The sequence below is a fragment of the Cricetulus griseus genome, chromosome 6 (assembly GCF_003668045.3).
Source record: "Cricetulus griseus strain 17A/GY chromosome 6, alternate assembly CriGri-PICRH-1.0, whole genome shotgun sequence".
NCBI classification, from domain to species: domain Eukaryota; kingdom Metazoa; phylum Chordata; class Mammalia; order Rodentia; family Cricetidae; genus Cricetulus; species Cricetulus griseus.
The window spans coordinates 142,979,456-142,992,946 of record NC_048599.1 but is presented as its reverse complement, the minus strand read 5'-3'; the positions used below and the strand labels follow the sequence as shown (position 1 = coordinate 142,992,946).

At 51.7% G+C, this 13,491-nt stretch overlaps 1 protein-coding gene across 4 annotated transcripts in view; it reads right to left on the bottom strand.

The window, feature by feature from the left end:
• Positions 1-13,491, bottom strand: part of Ncs1 (neuronal calcium sensor 1) — a 53,580-nt gene that overhangs the window by 26,455 nt on the left and 13,634 nt on the right. Inside the window, exon 1 of one of the 4 annotated variants that reach the window (XM_035446254.1) lies at positions 12,978-13,155. The exons of 1 other annotated variant lie outside the window; for it this stretch is intronic. In XM_035446254.1, the coding sequence (XP_035302145.1) occupies positions 12,978-13,044 (67 nt within the window). In that variant the 5' untranslated portion in view covers positions 13,045-13,155. Of the gene's footprint in view, positions 1-2,651; positions 2,757-12,977; positions 13,156-13,491 lie in introns of those variants that run through there. 2 more of the 4 variants (XM_027423883.2, XM_035446256.1) reach the window with 2 other exon arrangements.

Genomic DNA, 13,491 nt, shown 5'->3' with positions numbered 1-13,491 from the left:
TGGGTGTGGCTCAGAAGATGGCTTCCCTCTCTAAGCCCTGATTTCCTCATCTATAAATAGGCTTGCTGCCTTTCGTAAGAATCCCAAGGATAGTTGGGACAGCCCTACCTGTCAGGTCTACTTATTGTGCTGTATTGTGCTTATTACCAGAGGTCACTGTCCCAAGAGATGGGTGGTGCCTATAGGGCTCAGAATACATTGCTACTTCCAACCTTGAGTCAGCCAATGACTTCATGTGACCTTAGCAAGAGTGGCATCATGGACCATAAACAGCAGGAGGCAGTGGCAAAGGCTTGAATGGCTGGGCCTTTGGTGACCTCAGCTAGATCTCATGAGGCCAGAGAAGCAGACCTGGGAACCCTGATGCTTCAACTTCCCGCCTTCAATCTTCCAAAGCCTGCCCGGGACTGCCACCTGGCAGAGGGCCCTCCCTACCCTCCCTAGCCCATCACAGCTCCAGAAACTGCAGATGGTTTGGTAGGGTATAGTCTGCTGTTCTTCACCAGAATTGTCCCTAACATAGGAGATGAGTGACCAGCAGGCAGCCAAGCCTCTGGGTTGTGGAATGGGGTTGAAGAAAAAAGCCTTACTTAGTTTTAAGCAACTACTTTAGCTTTGTGACACTTGAAACTTCCAAGTGTCCCCTGCCTCTGAGATTCCTAGAGCTTCAGAGGACCCTGGAGGGTGGCAGTCAGGGAATCTTTCTGGGACCTGGCCACCCAGCCCAATCCTGGCAGGCCTATGTCACCACAAGTTGAGGTGTGTACAGCCTACACTGGGAAAATCAGTGTAGGGAGAAAATCAGACAGAGGGAGACACCCTAGACACGGGCAAAGGGGTCCCAGTAGTCACAGCTGCTCCTATGTTTTGCTTTGAGGAGCTGCCCTGTCACTTGTCCCAAGATTCACTGACTCTCTAAACTTTTTAAAGATTTATTTTTATTTATATGTATGTGGGGGAGGGCAGTCAGAAGAGGGTGTCAGGGTCTCTGAAACAGGAGTTACAGGTTGTGGTGAGCTACCATGTGGATGTTGTGGATAGAACCTTAGGACCTCTGGAAGGGCAGTACTCTTAACTTCTGATCCACTGTCCGACCGTGGATTCCTGTTTCATTGTCTCTGTTTCTGCTCACTTTTCTAGTTTTCCCCTACTCTAAGCAATATTGTCCACAAAACTCCCTGAGCCATGTGCTTGAGCTTAGTTTCCCAAACACAATAAAAAGTAACTACTAGGTAATGGTGGATGTCCTTCTGTATATATGTTTCTCTTATTGGTTGGTGAATAAAACACTGTTTGGCCAATAGAGACTGGGAAGATAGGACATGCCAGGCATTCTCTGGTAAGATTAGACCATGTAGAAATATGCACACTAGTAGTTATGGGTTAATAATTAAGACAAACCTAGCCAATAAGAAGCCCTAGCCTAGCTTTATAATTAATATAGTGTCCATGTGTTTATTTGGGGCTGAAAGTAGACAGCAGGAGCAGGCAGGACAAGAAAACTCCAGTAACAGCTAGGATGAGTGATGACCTTTGCTCAAGGTCATGTAGAGAGATGACAAGGGTTGGGTGCTGAGAGACAGATCAGCCATTAAGAGCGCTCACTGCTCTCACAAAGGACTTAGCTTTGGTTCCCAGTGCCCAGATAGTGGCTCACAACTGCCTATGTCTCATTCCACAGGATCTGATGCCCTCTTCAGACCTCCATGGGCTCCTACAATAAAAGATGACATTTGGTGCCCTAGATTGAGCACAATTAAGGACATGTTACCCATGGCACTCGCCTGTCAAATGGCCCTGAGTCTAATCAAGAAGCCATAATTGGGCTAATTTGGAAAGTGGCATCGATGATACTAGACCATCAGTCCTGCACCTTCAAATCAGAGCCACTAAACCCCAAGGAAGCCAGAGGAAGATTCTTGGGAAAGAGGCTGAAGAGTCACCCAGGCGTAAGTCACCCACACTGGGCTGGGGTGGGGTGGGGTTGGGGGTCAGGAGAACAGATGCTGATGTTGCAGAGCCTCAGAAGATAGCACTGTCCTGGGAGCCGCGCCCAAGTGCTTAAAGGTAAAGACTGGGGTGCTGTTTAATAAAAGCAGAGAAGCAATGCCCCTGGGAGGAAGCTGGCTGGGGTGGGGCAGGGGCGGGAAATGGTCTGGAGCATTCCTACACTGCTATATTCACAAATTTCAAAATAAAAGCTGAAGGGAATGACTCTTCCCCCAGTCTGTGTGCCCCCCACAATGTATGGAGGGCCAGGAGGCAGCCTGGGGGCCTATGCGCCTAGGACCAGATCACCACGGGCACTTGGAAAGAGCAGTTTCCCTCTGCCTCAGCCTTGGGACCAGATACAAGGGGAGCTTCCCAGGATGCAGCTCCCAGGATGCAGCTCCCAACTCCTCCCATCCCCCTTCTTTCCCCTCCTTCTCACCAAGCCTCCAACCAACTGTGAAATTAGCAGGGCCTCCCGCCTCTGGCTTCCCTCTACAGATCCATGCTCAGGGCTTAGGACTCAGTGTTCAGAGGCTCAGGCTCAGGGCTCAGGGCTCAGGGCTCAGGGTTCAGAGCTGAGAAGTACCAGTGATCATATATTGGCAGCCCCCAGCCAACACCCCAAATCAATGAACCTACCCAAGCTCCCAATGTCTCACCCTTGGTCACCAAAGGACCCATGTCCATCTTCCACAGCTGTGGTTGTTTGAATGAAATGGCCTCATTGGTTCATTGGGAGTGGCACTATTAGGAAGTATGGCCTTGTTGGAGGAAATGTGTCACTGGGGCTGGGTTTTGAGGTTTCAAGTGTTCAAGCCAAGCCCAGTGTCTCTTTCTTCATGCTGCCTGTGAATCTGGATGTAGAACTCTCAGCTATTTCTCCAGCACCATGTCTGCCTGCATGCTGCCATGTTCCCTGCCATGAAGAAAATGGACTAAATCTCTTGAAACTGTAAGCCAGCCCCCATTAAATTCTTTCTTTTATAAGAATTGCCATGTTCATGGTGTCTCTTTACAGCAATACAACACCGATTAAGACAGAAGTTGGTACCAGGGACTGGGGTATTGTGATGGGCCATACCATGTTTTTGCTTGAACTAGAAAAGTAATTGGACACTTTAAACAGAGCTCAATGGGCCATGTTAGTAGGATCATGGAAGACGGTGTTGAGGTGGGGGCCTGGCTCAAAAGGTTTCAGAGGAGAAAAATATCAATATGTGGCCTAGAGACTGTTTTTGTGATATTCTGCTAAAGAATGTGGCTGCTTTCTGCCCTTCTCCAAAAATATCTGCCTGAGGCTAAATTGAAGAGTTAGGGATTAACAGCTTTGGCAGAGGAGATTTCCAGACAGCCTAGTATTGACTGTGTTGCTTGGTTATTAATGGCCAGTCCTATGCAGATCTATAACAAAAGGGACAAGGTGGACAATGGAAAATACAAAATGTACAGTTTGAGGAGAAAAGCGGCACCAGGAAGTGAAAACAAATCAAAGAAAATCCTGATGCTAACTGGCATAAAGGGAGAGGTGCCTCAGAGCAAGACCCCACCCAGCTAAATTTCCATCTTGTGAAAAGGAATTGAAGAGAAGCTTAGGGCCAGCTTGGTACACCTTTAATCCCAGCACTCAGAAGGCAGACGCTGACAGATCTCTGAGTGGACAGCCTTGTCTACAGTGGGAGTTTCAGGAAAGCCAAGCTTAGGCTATGAGGGTACCCATCGAAAACAGAAAGCTGGTGAAGATGTGATTGAACAAGGGGACCATGTTCCAGCCCCAGCAAGCAGCAGAACTTGGCAGCCTCAGCCTCCTGGCTCTGGCTTTAGAGTCAAGGATAGAAGAAAGGGGTCATGGATCCTCCCTCCACAGCTAAGGAAAGCCGCTGAGGCCAGGCATGTGTCAGGGGTCTCCCTGCATGGCAGCGTAGAGAGGCCATTGTGTGACGCTGTGAAGGTGAAGCCTAGATTGCCTTGGAGACTCTAAGATGTTAGAGATGCCACAGCCATGAGATACCTGCTGAGGAGAGCTGCTAACAGGGAGTGGAACCAGCCCAAAAGAGAGAAGTCTGTTGCAGTCAACAAAGCTGAACAGAGTTGGAGATCTGAAGAGACGTTTGACATTAGACACGGAGATGCAGAGTTTGGAGTTTACCCAGTTGGCTTTTGGTCTTGCTTTGGTCCAGTATTTCCTCACTATGATCCCTTTTCTCTCTTTTGGAACAGTAATGTATATCCTGTGCCATGGTATGTTGGAAGTATGTGATTGCTTTTTTGTGATTTCACAGAGATTGCCATAATTGCCATGAGTCTCAGAAGAGACTTTTGAACTTTTGTTTAGTTGGTTTTTGGTTTTGTTTTTCAAGACAAGGTTTCTCTGTGTACACCTCTTGCTGTCCTAGAATTAGCTTTGTAGACCAGGCTGGCCTTGAACTCACAGAGATCCACCTGCCTCTGCCTCCCGAGTGCTGGGATTAAAGGCGGTGCACACACCACCACTGCCTGGCTTGATTTGGAGCTTTTAAACAGTGTGGAGACTTAATAGATTATGGATGAGAACTTTCGAAGTTGGACTGAATGCAGTTTTGCATTATGATATGGCTACAAGTGTACAGGGGCCAGGGAGTGAAATGTGGTGTTAGAATGAAATGGTCCCCATAGGCTCATAGAGAGTGGCACCGTTGGGAGGTGTGGCCTTGTTGGAGGAAGTGTGTCACTGGGGATGGGCTTTGAGGTTTCAAATGCTCAAGCCAGAACCAATGTCTGTCTCTTTCTACTGCCTGCCAACCCAGATGCAGAACTCTTGACTTCCTCTCCAGCACCGTCTACTTGCATGTCACCATGCTTCTCACCATGACAATAATGGACTAAAACCTCTGAACTGTAAGCCAGCCTCAATTAAATAAATGCTTTCCTTTGTAAGAGTTGCCATGGTCATGGTGTCTCCTCACAGCAATAGAAACACTAAGGCAACAGCCCTGCTGAAACCCGCTCTCAGCAAGCCCCTGACCCTTCCACGACCCTCCATAGGGACTCTGTCCCTCCAGTAACACCCCAGCACATGGCCAGTCGGAGGTCCAACCAAGTCAGGACAGGGTGGGGAGGACAAGGAGCCAAGAGGGAAGAACAGCAAGTTCTCTTCCCATCGGACACAACCCCGGGGCTCTGTCGCCATCGGAGCCAGCCCAGCTCCTGGGCTGGGGCTTGAACTTCCTAATGTGTATTTTGTGTAAGTGCACCTGCCTTGGGCTGACTTTCTTTCCCCAGCACGTTCCTGTGGCCAGATCAGGAAGCACTACTAATGGCAAAGCTTTTGACAAACACCAGCTGTGGGGCACCCTGAAGGGTGCGGTATCTTTTGGTCAAGACCCTGTTGGGGCTACTTGTAGGCTGGGTTACTTCTGAACAAGTTGTTTGGCCTCTCTGGACCTCGGAATCTTCATCTCTAAATCAGCATATAAACTCCCAGCAGGATCCTGAGAAACAGTTCCTTAGAATCCTGCAGTTGGAGGGCTGGAGCACAAAGCCATGAGGAAGGAGGGTGCTGGGCACCCACCTCCTTCCACTGGCCCCAGTGAGAGCCAGAACTGCAGAGGGAGAGAAATATCCAGGCCTCCCCCCCCTCCCCCCCCCCCGCCATCAACGCCACCTCAGGCCTGCTGACACCCTCCTATGTCCCCGTCTAAGTAGGGCCGCCCAGAGTACCCAGTGCCTCCTCCCACTCGCAGCAGCTCCTGAAGCTCCTTCAGGCTCCTCCTCCTCTCCACGCAGCTCTTGTCTGCCAGGAGTGAACACAAGAGCCGGTCCCAGGAGCCCAGGATAAACGTTGAGTCTGATTTTCATTTCCCTAAAGCAAAATACCTCTCTCCTGATTGAAGCTAAGCTCAAACATGGTGGGAACAGAACGCTAGAGCTGGCAGTCCCCACGAGGGGAGGGGCCTGCGGTAGCAGGAGGGGTGGAAGGCAGACTGCCTGCCAGCTTCCTGTGGCCAATCCGGATCCCACTTCAGTCTCTAGACACAAGGACTGCCCCCTGGGTCACCCACCCTGCCCAGGGCATTAGCAAGGGGGGCTTGGGAGATTACACAAAAGAGAAAAGAGGCCCTTGGGGGCCTGGCCTTCCACCCCAGTCTCTCCAATCCTGATGCCTTCATCACCAAATAGTCTCTCTCCAGAAGGGCAGTGAGCCTTCCTGTGCTCAAGTGCTGGAGCATTTTCCAAATACCCTCACAAGCCCTCTGGGTCAATCTGGGCCCCACACACTCCCGCCCCATCCAGGCTCAGTATTTATCCCCCACCCCCACTCCTATTGACTGTCTCACTGTAAACACCCCTGCCATGGTCATGGTCTTACAGTCCCCTCCTGGGTCCAAGAATAAAGCTCAAAGATCTCCATAGCCTGCCCCCTCCCTTACCCCTATTCTGGGTCAGTTCTACACAGACAACCCCTTTCCTTGTTGCCCACTCTGCACGGGGGTCCCCCTGCAACCCTCCTCCAGGTGTGTCTATTCTGGTTAGTTTTTTTTATCAACTTGGAATAAACTAGGGTCATCAATTGAGAGCTGTAGGCAAGTCTGTGGGGCATTTTCTTAATTAATGATTGATGAGGGAGGGCGGAGCCTATTGTGGGTGGTGTCAGCCCTGGGCACACTGTCCTGGATGTATAAAGAAGCAGGCTGAGTAAGCCATGAGGAGCAAGCCAGTAAGCAGCACCTCTCCATGGCCTCTGCTTCAGCTCCTGCCTCCAGGTTCCTGCCTTGCTGGAGTTCTTGCCCTGTAGATGAATGGATGTAAGCTGTAAGATAAAATAAACCCTTTTCTCTCCAGGTCGCTTTTTATCACAGTGACAGAAAGCAAACTGGGTTAGTGCTAATGACAGAACTTCCTCAGAGAAAGGGGACATGTCTGACCTACTCTGCTACACCAGCTAAGTCTGTACTCTTCCACCCTACAGATAGTGCCCCCATTCTCTCAAGGAGAATCTCCTAGAATGTAATCACTCACCCTCTCTGGGCCTCACTTTCCCAGTCTGAAAGTGAGGCAACTTGGGCAAGAGAGGGTTAAACTCCATGTGCCTCCCTCTGGGGCTAGTGAACAACCACCTGGCTTTCCAGCCCCCTTTGCTTCACTGGGTGACAGGGAGGTCCTGGCAGCCCACCCTGGCTTCTAGCTCAGTGAATAATCGTAGCCCTGGTGCTCCCCTCCAATCCCAGGGAAAGGCTCCAGAAAGTCCCCAGATGGATCCCTGCCACAAGATGACCAGTCCTAGAAAGTCAGCAGGGTCCACTAAGAGCATTCCCCAGAGAAGAGAATGGACAGGACAACAGCTTCATGTCCTGAGAAGAGCGGAGGGCCACCATGGGGACCAGAAGGTGGGCACTGTCCTGAGAGGAGAAGGGGACCCAAAGGTGGGCATAACTCTGATATGTTGGGACCTTGCCTTGCTCTAAGCTTCAGCACTGGGAATCACTGGCTCCAAGCAGACAGACCTAACATGACAGCACTTGCAGAGGGCCTGGCACCAAGCCGGAACGCTACTGTGATTACTACCCCACGCCTCTGCCAGAGGAAGAGAGGCAGAGCTCCTGCCCTACCCATTGCTCGTCCCCCAAAGAGGTCAGAGACTGACTCTGCCTAGACATATGCTGACCCCACCCAGAATCACTGGTCCCTCACTCAACATGACACAGAGAGCAGGACTCCTGGATCAACCCTCTGCAGGCCCCTCCTGGAACAGGGTGGCAACAGCCCAGCCTCCGTCTGGTAGGCGCTATTTCTACTCATATTAGTTGTGCCAGCCCACCTGGGCGGCTCAGGGCTGGGCACACCACAAATCAACAGGAAAGACATACAGGCCCTGCCGGCCTCCCCCACACTGCACCCTGTGCAACAGCTCTCCCCTTCCCCCACTCTGCTCACAGAGATACTATGGCAACTGGTAGGGACTGCTCTTTGGGTTGGCCACACACTAGGCCCTTCACCCAGGCCGCATCTGTGCCCCACATGGATCGGGGGTGGGGGAGGGTAGGGGAAGGGGGGTGTCAAAGGCTGTGGCTTGCTCTGATGTGGCAAAGCGATCTCACTCCTAAGCAAGAATCTCATTCCATGTTTAAGTTCAGAAGGCTAATCAGACTCAAACATTCCTGGCCTGGCTTCTCCCTGTGGCACCCAGCTGTCCATCTCTTCCCCTCACATCCCTGCAGCCTAGTGTCCATGTGTGGAGACTAGGGCAAAACACATAGCTTTGTTTCAAGGATGTTGAGTACAAGGTCTCTCAGCCTCTAAGGCACCTTAAGGCTGGACTGGACCAGCGTTGCTCCCTGGCTTCTAAGACCTCCTCACCTCCCCCACCACCAGAGCTCACAGCACTGGAACCCACACTCTCTCCCACCAACAGCCTTGGTGCAGATAGAGGCATAGCTACCTGGTCATTCTAAGACCCCAGTGGACACCTCTGTGAGCCTTGCTTGCTTCCTTTTGGCATAGGGCTGCCGACAGCGCCAATGGGTGAATACACGTGGCAAACAGCCCAGCACTGGACACAGGGACATTGCTGTTATTACACTGGTAACAAGTGGAGGTGTCAGAATAAAACACTGGGGCTCTCATTGCCTTCTGGGTGTGAGATGGGAGATGCAGCTGGCAGAGCCAAGCCACAGTGTCAGCACACACCAAAGCAGACAGCTTCTGGCTGCTGTCAAGGAGAGGAGCCAGGCCCTAGAGGGAACTCAGATGTGAGGCTGCTCAGAGCCATTCAAATCTCAAGTTCAATCCCATTTCCCTCCTAGTCCCTCAGATCTCCTGAGCCCCAGCTGTTTCCATTGGGGCTTAGGGGCTGCACCTGGCCCTGTGGAGAAAGAGCTCACTGCCAGCCACTGTGAGTAGAAAACTCCGAGGCTCCAAAGGGGCAATAGCATGCCACCAAAATCATACAGCCGGTGGCAGGGCAAAGTGAATCAGAGGCCCAGCAACAACCATGTCCTAAGCCGAGGCTCAAAGGCCTCAGCCTGGGAGCGTCACACCCAAGGAGAGCCTTGTGAGTCCCCAGGATGGTGAAAGTGTCTGCTGTGTGGCAATAGGAGGGGTGAGGCTTCAGGCATACTGTCCAGCAGGGCACATAGGCACCTGCCATCACTGCAGCCCTTCTGCTCTTAGATTCATCAGCTTCAATTCCATGCCGAGCCACAGTTCCCTCATCTGACAAAGCAATACTCAGAAGGAGACTTCTTCACCCCTGGAAGAGGGGGCTGATGGTGCCCTGGAGTTGGGAGACTCCAAGCAGCCATCAAAAGCAAGGTCTGAGAAACAGTGATGGCGGAGACAGTGCCTATCGAGTTCAGGTCCCCAGGACCCACATCAAAATCTGAATGTGACAGAGTGCATACAAACCCAGCCCTGAGGAGGTGGAGACAGGAGGATCCCTGAAGCTCATTGGCCAGGCAGTCTAGCCAATCAGTGAGCTCCAGGTTCATTGAGAGACCTGGTCTCAAAAAGTGAAGTGGAGAGGCACTGAGTAAGACACTTGATTATTGGCCACAGCATGTGTATGCACGCACGCGCGCGCACACGCGCGCACACACACACACACGCGCGCGCGCGCACACGCACACACACACCACACACCACACACGCACACGCGCGCGCTCACACAAACCACACACACACACACACACACACACACGCACACACGCACACCACACACACGCACACACCACACACGCACGCGCTCACGCACACACACCACACACACACGCACACACGCACACGAACACACCACACGCACACACACCACACACCACATGCACACACACACACACACACTCACGCAACGCAACACGCACGCGCACACACACACACACCACACGCACACACACACCACACCACACACTCACATAGGTGCACGCGCACACGCGCGCACACACACACACTCACATACGCACACACACACACACTCACACACACATACACACTCACATACGCGCGCGCACACACACACACACACACACTCACGCAACGCAACACGCACGCGCACACACACACACACCACACGCACACACACACCACACCACACACTCACATAGGTGCACGCGCACACGCGCACACACACACACTCACATACGCGCACACACACACACACATACACACTCACATACGCGCGCGCACACACACACACACACACTCACGCAACGCAACACGCACGCGCACACACACACACACCACACGCACACACACACCACACCACACACTCACATAGGTGCACGCGCACACGCGCACACACACACTCACATACGCACACACACACACACTCACACACACATACACACTCACATACGCACACACACACACACACACACACTCATGAGGCAAGTTTTGTTTGGAAGTTTGTATTCTGGCTCAAACATTTCTATAAATGTTACTATCTGCCCTATCATTTGTGGGTTTTAGTTTACTTCAAAAACAAAATTATAAACTATAGTGATTTTAATTTCTATGTCAACCAAAGTTTCCCCCAAAATTGTTGCAGTCAAATTACAGAAAGCTGCCCTTTGCTGTGTGGATTCCAGCAGTGGTACAAGAAGGAAGAAGTAGCTAAGAGGCACTCCCAGCATACCAAGCTAGCTCTCATCTAATTACATACCTGAACCATGCTGTCAGGCAAAGAGCTCGATGCTCTCCACTGCACAGATGAGGAAACCGAGTCACCCAAGGGTAAAACTCCCTACCCAAATTCATCTGCAGTAGAGGTGGAACCAGAACCAGGGTCTGCATAACTCCAGAACACATTGGAGAAAGTAAGTGTTTGAGACATTCCCCCAAGAACATGCTGGGAGTTGGTCCCTTAAATGTAATCCAACTCTTACACGGGTTTAGGATCCCTTATCAAAAGTTCCACAGATCTAGAGGTTCTTCTGGATTGTGGGTAATTTGCATATTCATAATGAGACAGCCCCAGGGAAGAGGACCCAAATCAAAACCCAATACCCACCCTTTACATACAACCTGAGGGTGATTTTGTACCGGATTTTTAGGGCAACTGAGTTGTTGCTGCTACCGTCCCATGAGGTCAGGTGTGGAATTTTCCACAGCAATCTCTTGTCACTGCTCAAAAGTGATGATTTTCAGAACAGGAATGCCCAACCTGCCCCAGCTCATAGGGTACCAAATCTCTGGCCCAGACTGACTCTCCAGTACCAGGTCTTGCTGGTACTAGACAGCAGAGGCCCTCAGCTTCTGCTGGTCCATCTGCTTGCACTGACTAACCCAGGTGCAGGTCCAGTCTTGGCTAAGCCCAACTGCATAACAGTGGACACATCAACTCATTTCTCTGAGTCTTGGCGTTTCTTTGTGGAAATGGGGATCTAAAACCTACCACAGTCTTTAACTATGACAAAAAGACTTACGGAAATGCCAATGGCCATGGCCTTGGGGAAGGAGCATGAAAATTGGCTCTGCCACTACTGCATGTCCAGTCCTACCCTTCCAATTGCTGCAAGCTCCAACAAGCAGGACATGCGGTTGAACGGTAGTGTTTGGTGTTAGCGGGTACTCAGTGTGCATGCTCCTGCAGAAGGTGTTCAGTAGCCAGGGTTGCTACTGCAGTTCCCAGCCTCCGTTCTCTCTCTTTGGGACACACACATACACGTGTACACACAAATGAGCAACACAACAGTGGCCCCAGGAACTGGCCCCTAGTCCAAGCCTTCTCCACTACCAGGCTGGGAACCTTGCAAGAGATGGGATCCTCTAGTGGTGAATGCCACCTTCTTCGTCCCTCAGGGAGATGCTGCAGTGAGGTGTTTCCTGCAAACTCCTGGCAGGGGGAGGCACTTCTCCAGGCTTCATACAGCCCAGTTCCACAATGCTTCCCAGACCACTTCTGCGGTTGCTTGTGCCAAGAGGCACCAAGACAGTATTCAATTCTTAGAAGAATCTTCCACTAAATTTAGTCATACTTTGTGTACCTTGTGACTTTGGGCAACTGAACCTGTTTCCTCATATGCAAAATGGGAGTTGTGATACCTTCCTGATAGGATGATCTTAAGAAACATGGGAGTTTTCTTTATCTACCCAAACCATTACAGCAGGCCAGACCCTGAGCTGGGCTTTGGAGGTACAGCAGTGACCTCCATGGGTTCCTGTCCTCCAAGCCCCTGATATAACCAGGACAGACCTTAAGTGCAGCCACAGAGCTGTCTAGTCACACAAGTGATAAGAAAGTAAAGAAAAGCCGGGCATTGGTGGCACACGCCTTTAATCCCAGCACTCGGGAGGCAGAGGCAGGCGGATCTCTGTGAGTTCGAGACCAGCTTGGTCTACAAAAGCTAGTTCCAGGACGGCCTCCAAAGTCACAGGGAAACTCTGTCTCGAAAAACCAAAAAAAAAAAAAAAAAAAGTAAAGAAAGATCAGAGTGACAAAAGTGAGGACATAGCTCACTGGGCAGAGAGCTTACTCAGCATGCACAGAGCCATGAGTTCAATCCCAACACCCTAATAAGACTGCACCATAATTGGTGCACGCCTGTGATCCCAGCCCTTGGGTCCAGCTATCTAGCAAGTGGGAGGCCAGCCTGGGCTACATGGGACTCTGTCTGAGATGCGGGGAGGCAAGCAGAACAGCATTTCACCCTGGCCTGGAGGGTGGAGGACAAAGCTATATGGAGGTTTACCCAGGAGCCGGAAGCAGTCCTCTGACAGGCAGAAGAGAGCAGAGGAGGTCTGTCAGAAGCGGCTGCCTGCACAGCTCAGACCTCACGGAGCACAGGAGGTGCCTCAGGTGGCCACATGCTGCTGGAACAAAGCTGTTGCCATCCAGAGAGAACATGTCCAGAAGCATTAGCAACTGCTACTGTCGTTAATCACGGTGTCACAGAAGCCACAGGAGAAGCATGGCAGGACCTACCAGCAGGACCTGGGCACCCCCACCCCACACAGGTCAGGCCACCTCCCTCCTGTCCCACAGCCCACCTCTCCACTTCAGTTAATGCCCTCCTTACATCCTCTCTCCGTCCTGGTCCTGGGGTGGGGACACACGGGGCTAGTCACCATCCACAACTCAGGCATGCCTGATCAGTCACGGTTGCTAATGTCACAACCCATGGAGCAAAGAAGCCCAGAACAGGAGTGGGGGAAGGGTGGCAAGGGATTCCTACTGTAGCACAGAGGAAAGGGGTGAAAAGAGAACACCCCAAAAGAAGTGTGCAAAGCCCCTACCCAGGGGATAACTAGCCAAACTGGCAGGGACACCGCTAGGGAGGGAAGCAGCTCCGCCTTCAGCAAGCTCCTCCCACCCCTCCCCTCCTGCCCCGGAACCAGTGACCCTGCTCCAGAAACCCATCTGCAGCCCCTGAGCTCCAGTTCCTGGGCATGAATTCCAAGGAATCTGGCCAGGGGGGGTTGGAATTCACATAGCTCCAGGCAAAAACTGGGCACAAGTGCGGCTTCTGGAGCTGGTCCTTTAAGAGCCAGGGTAGGGGCGTGGCTTTGACCTGCCCTCCAAAGAGGAGGCAC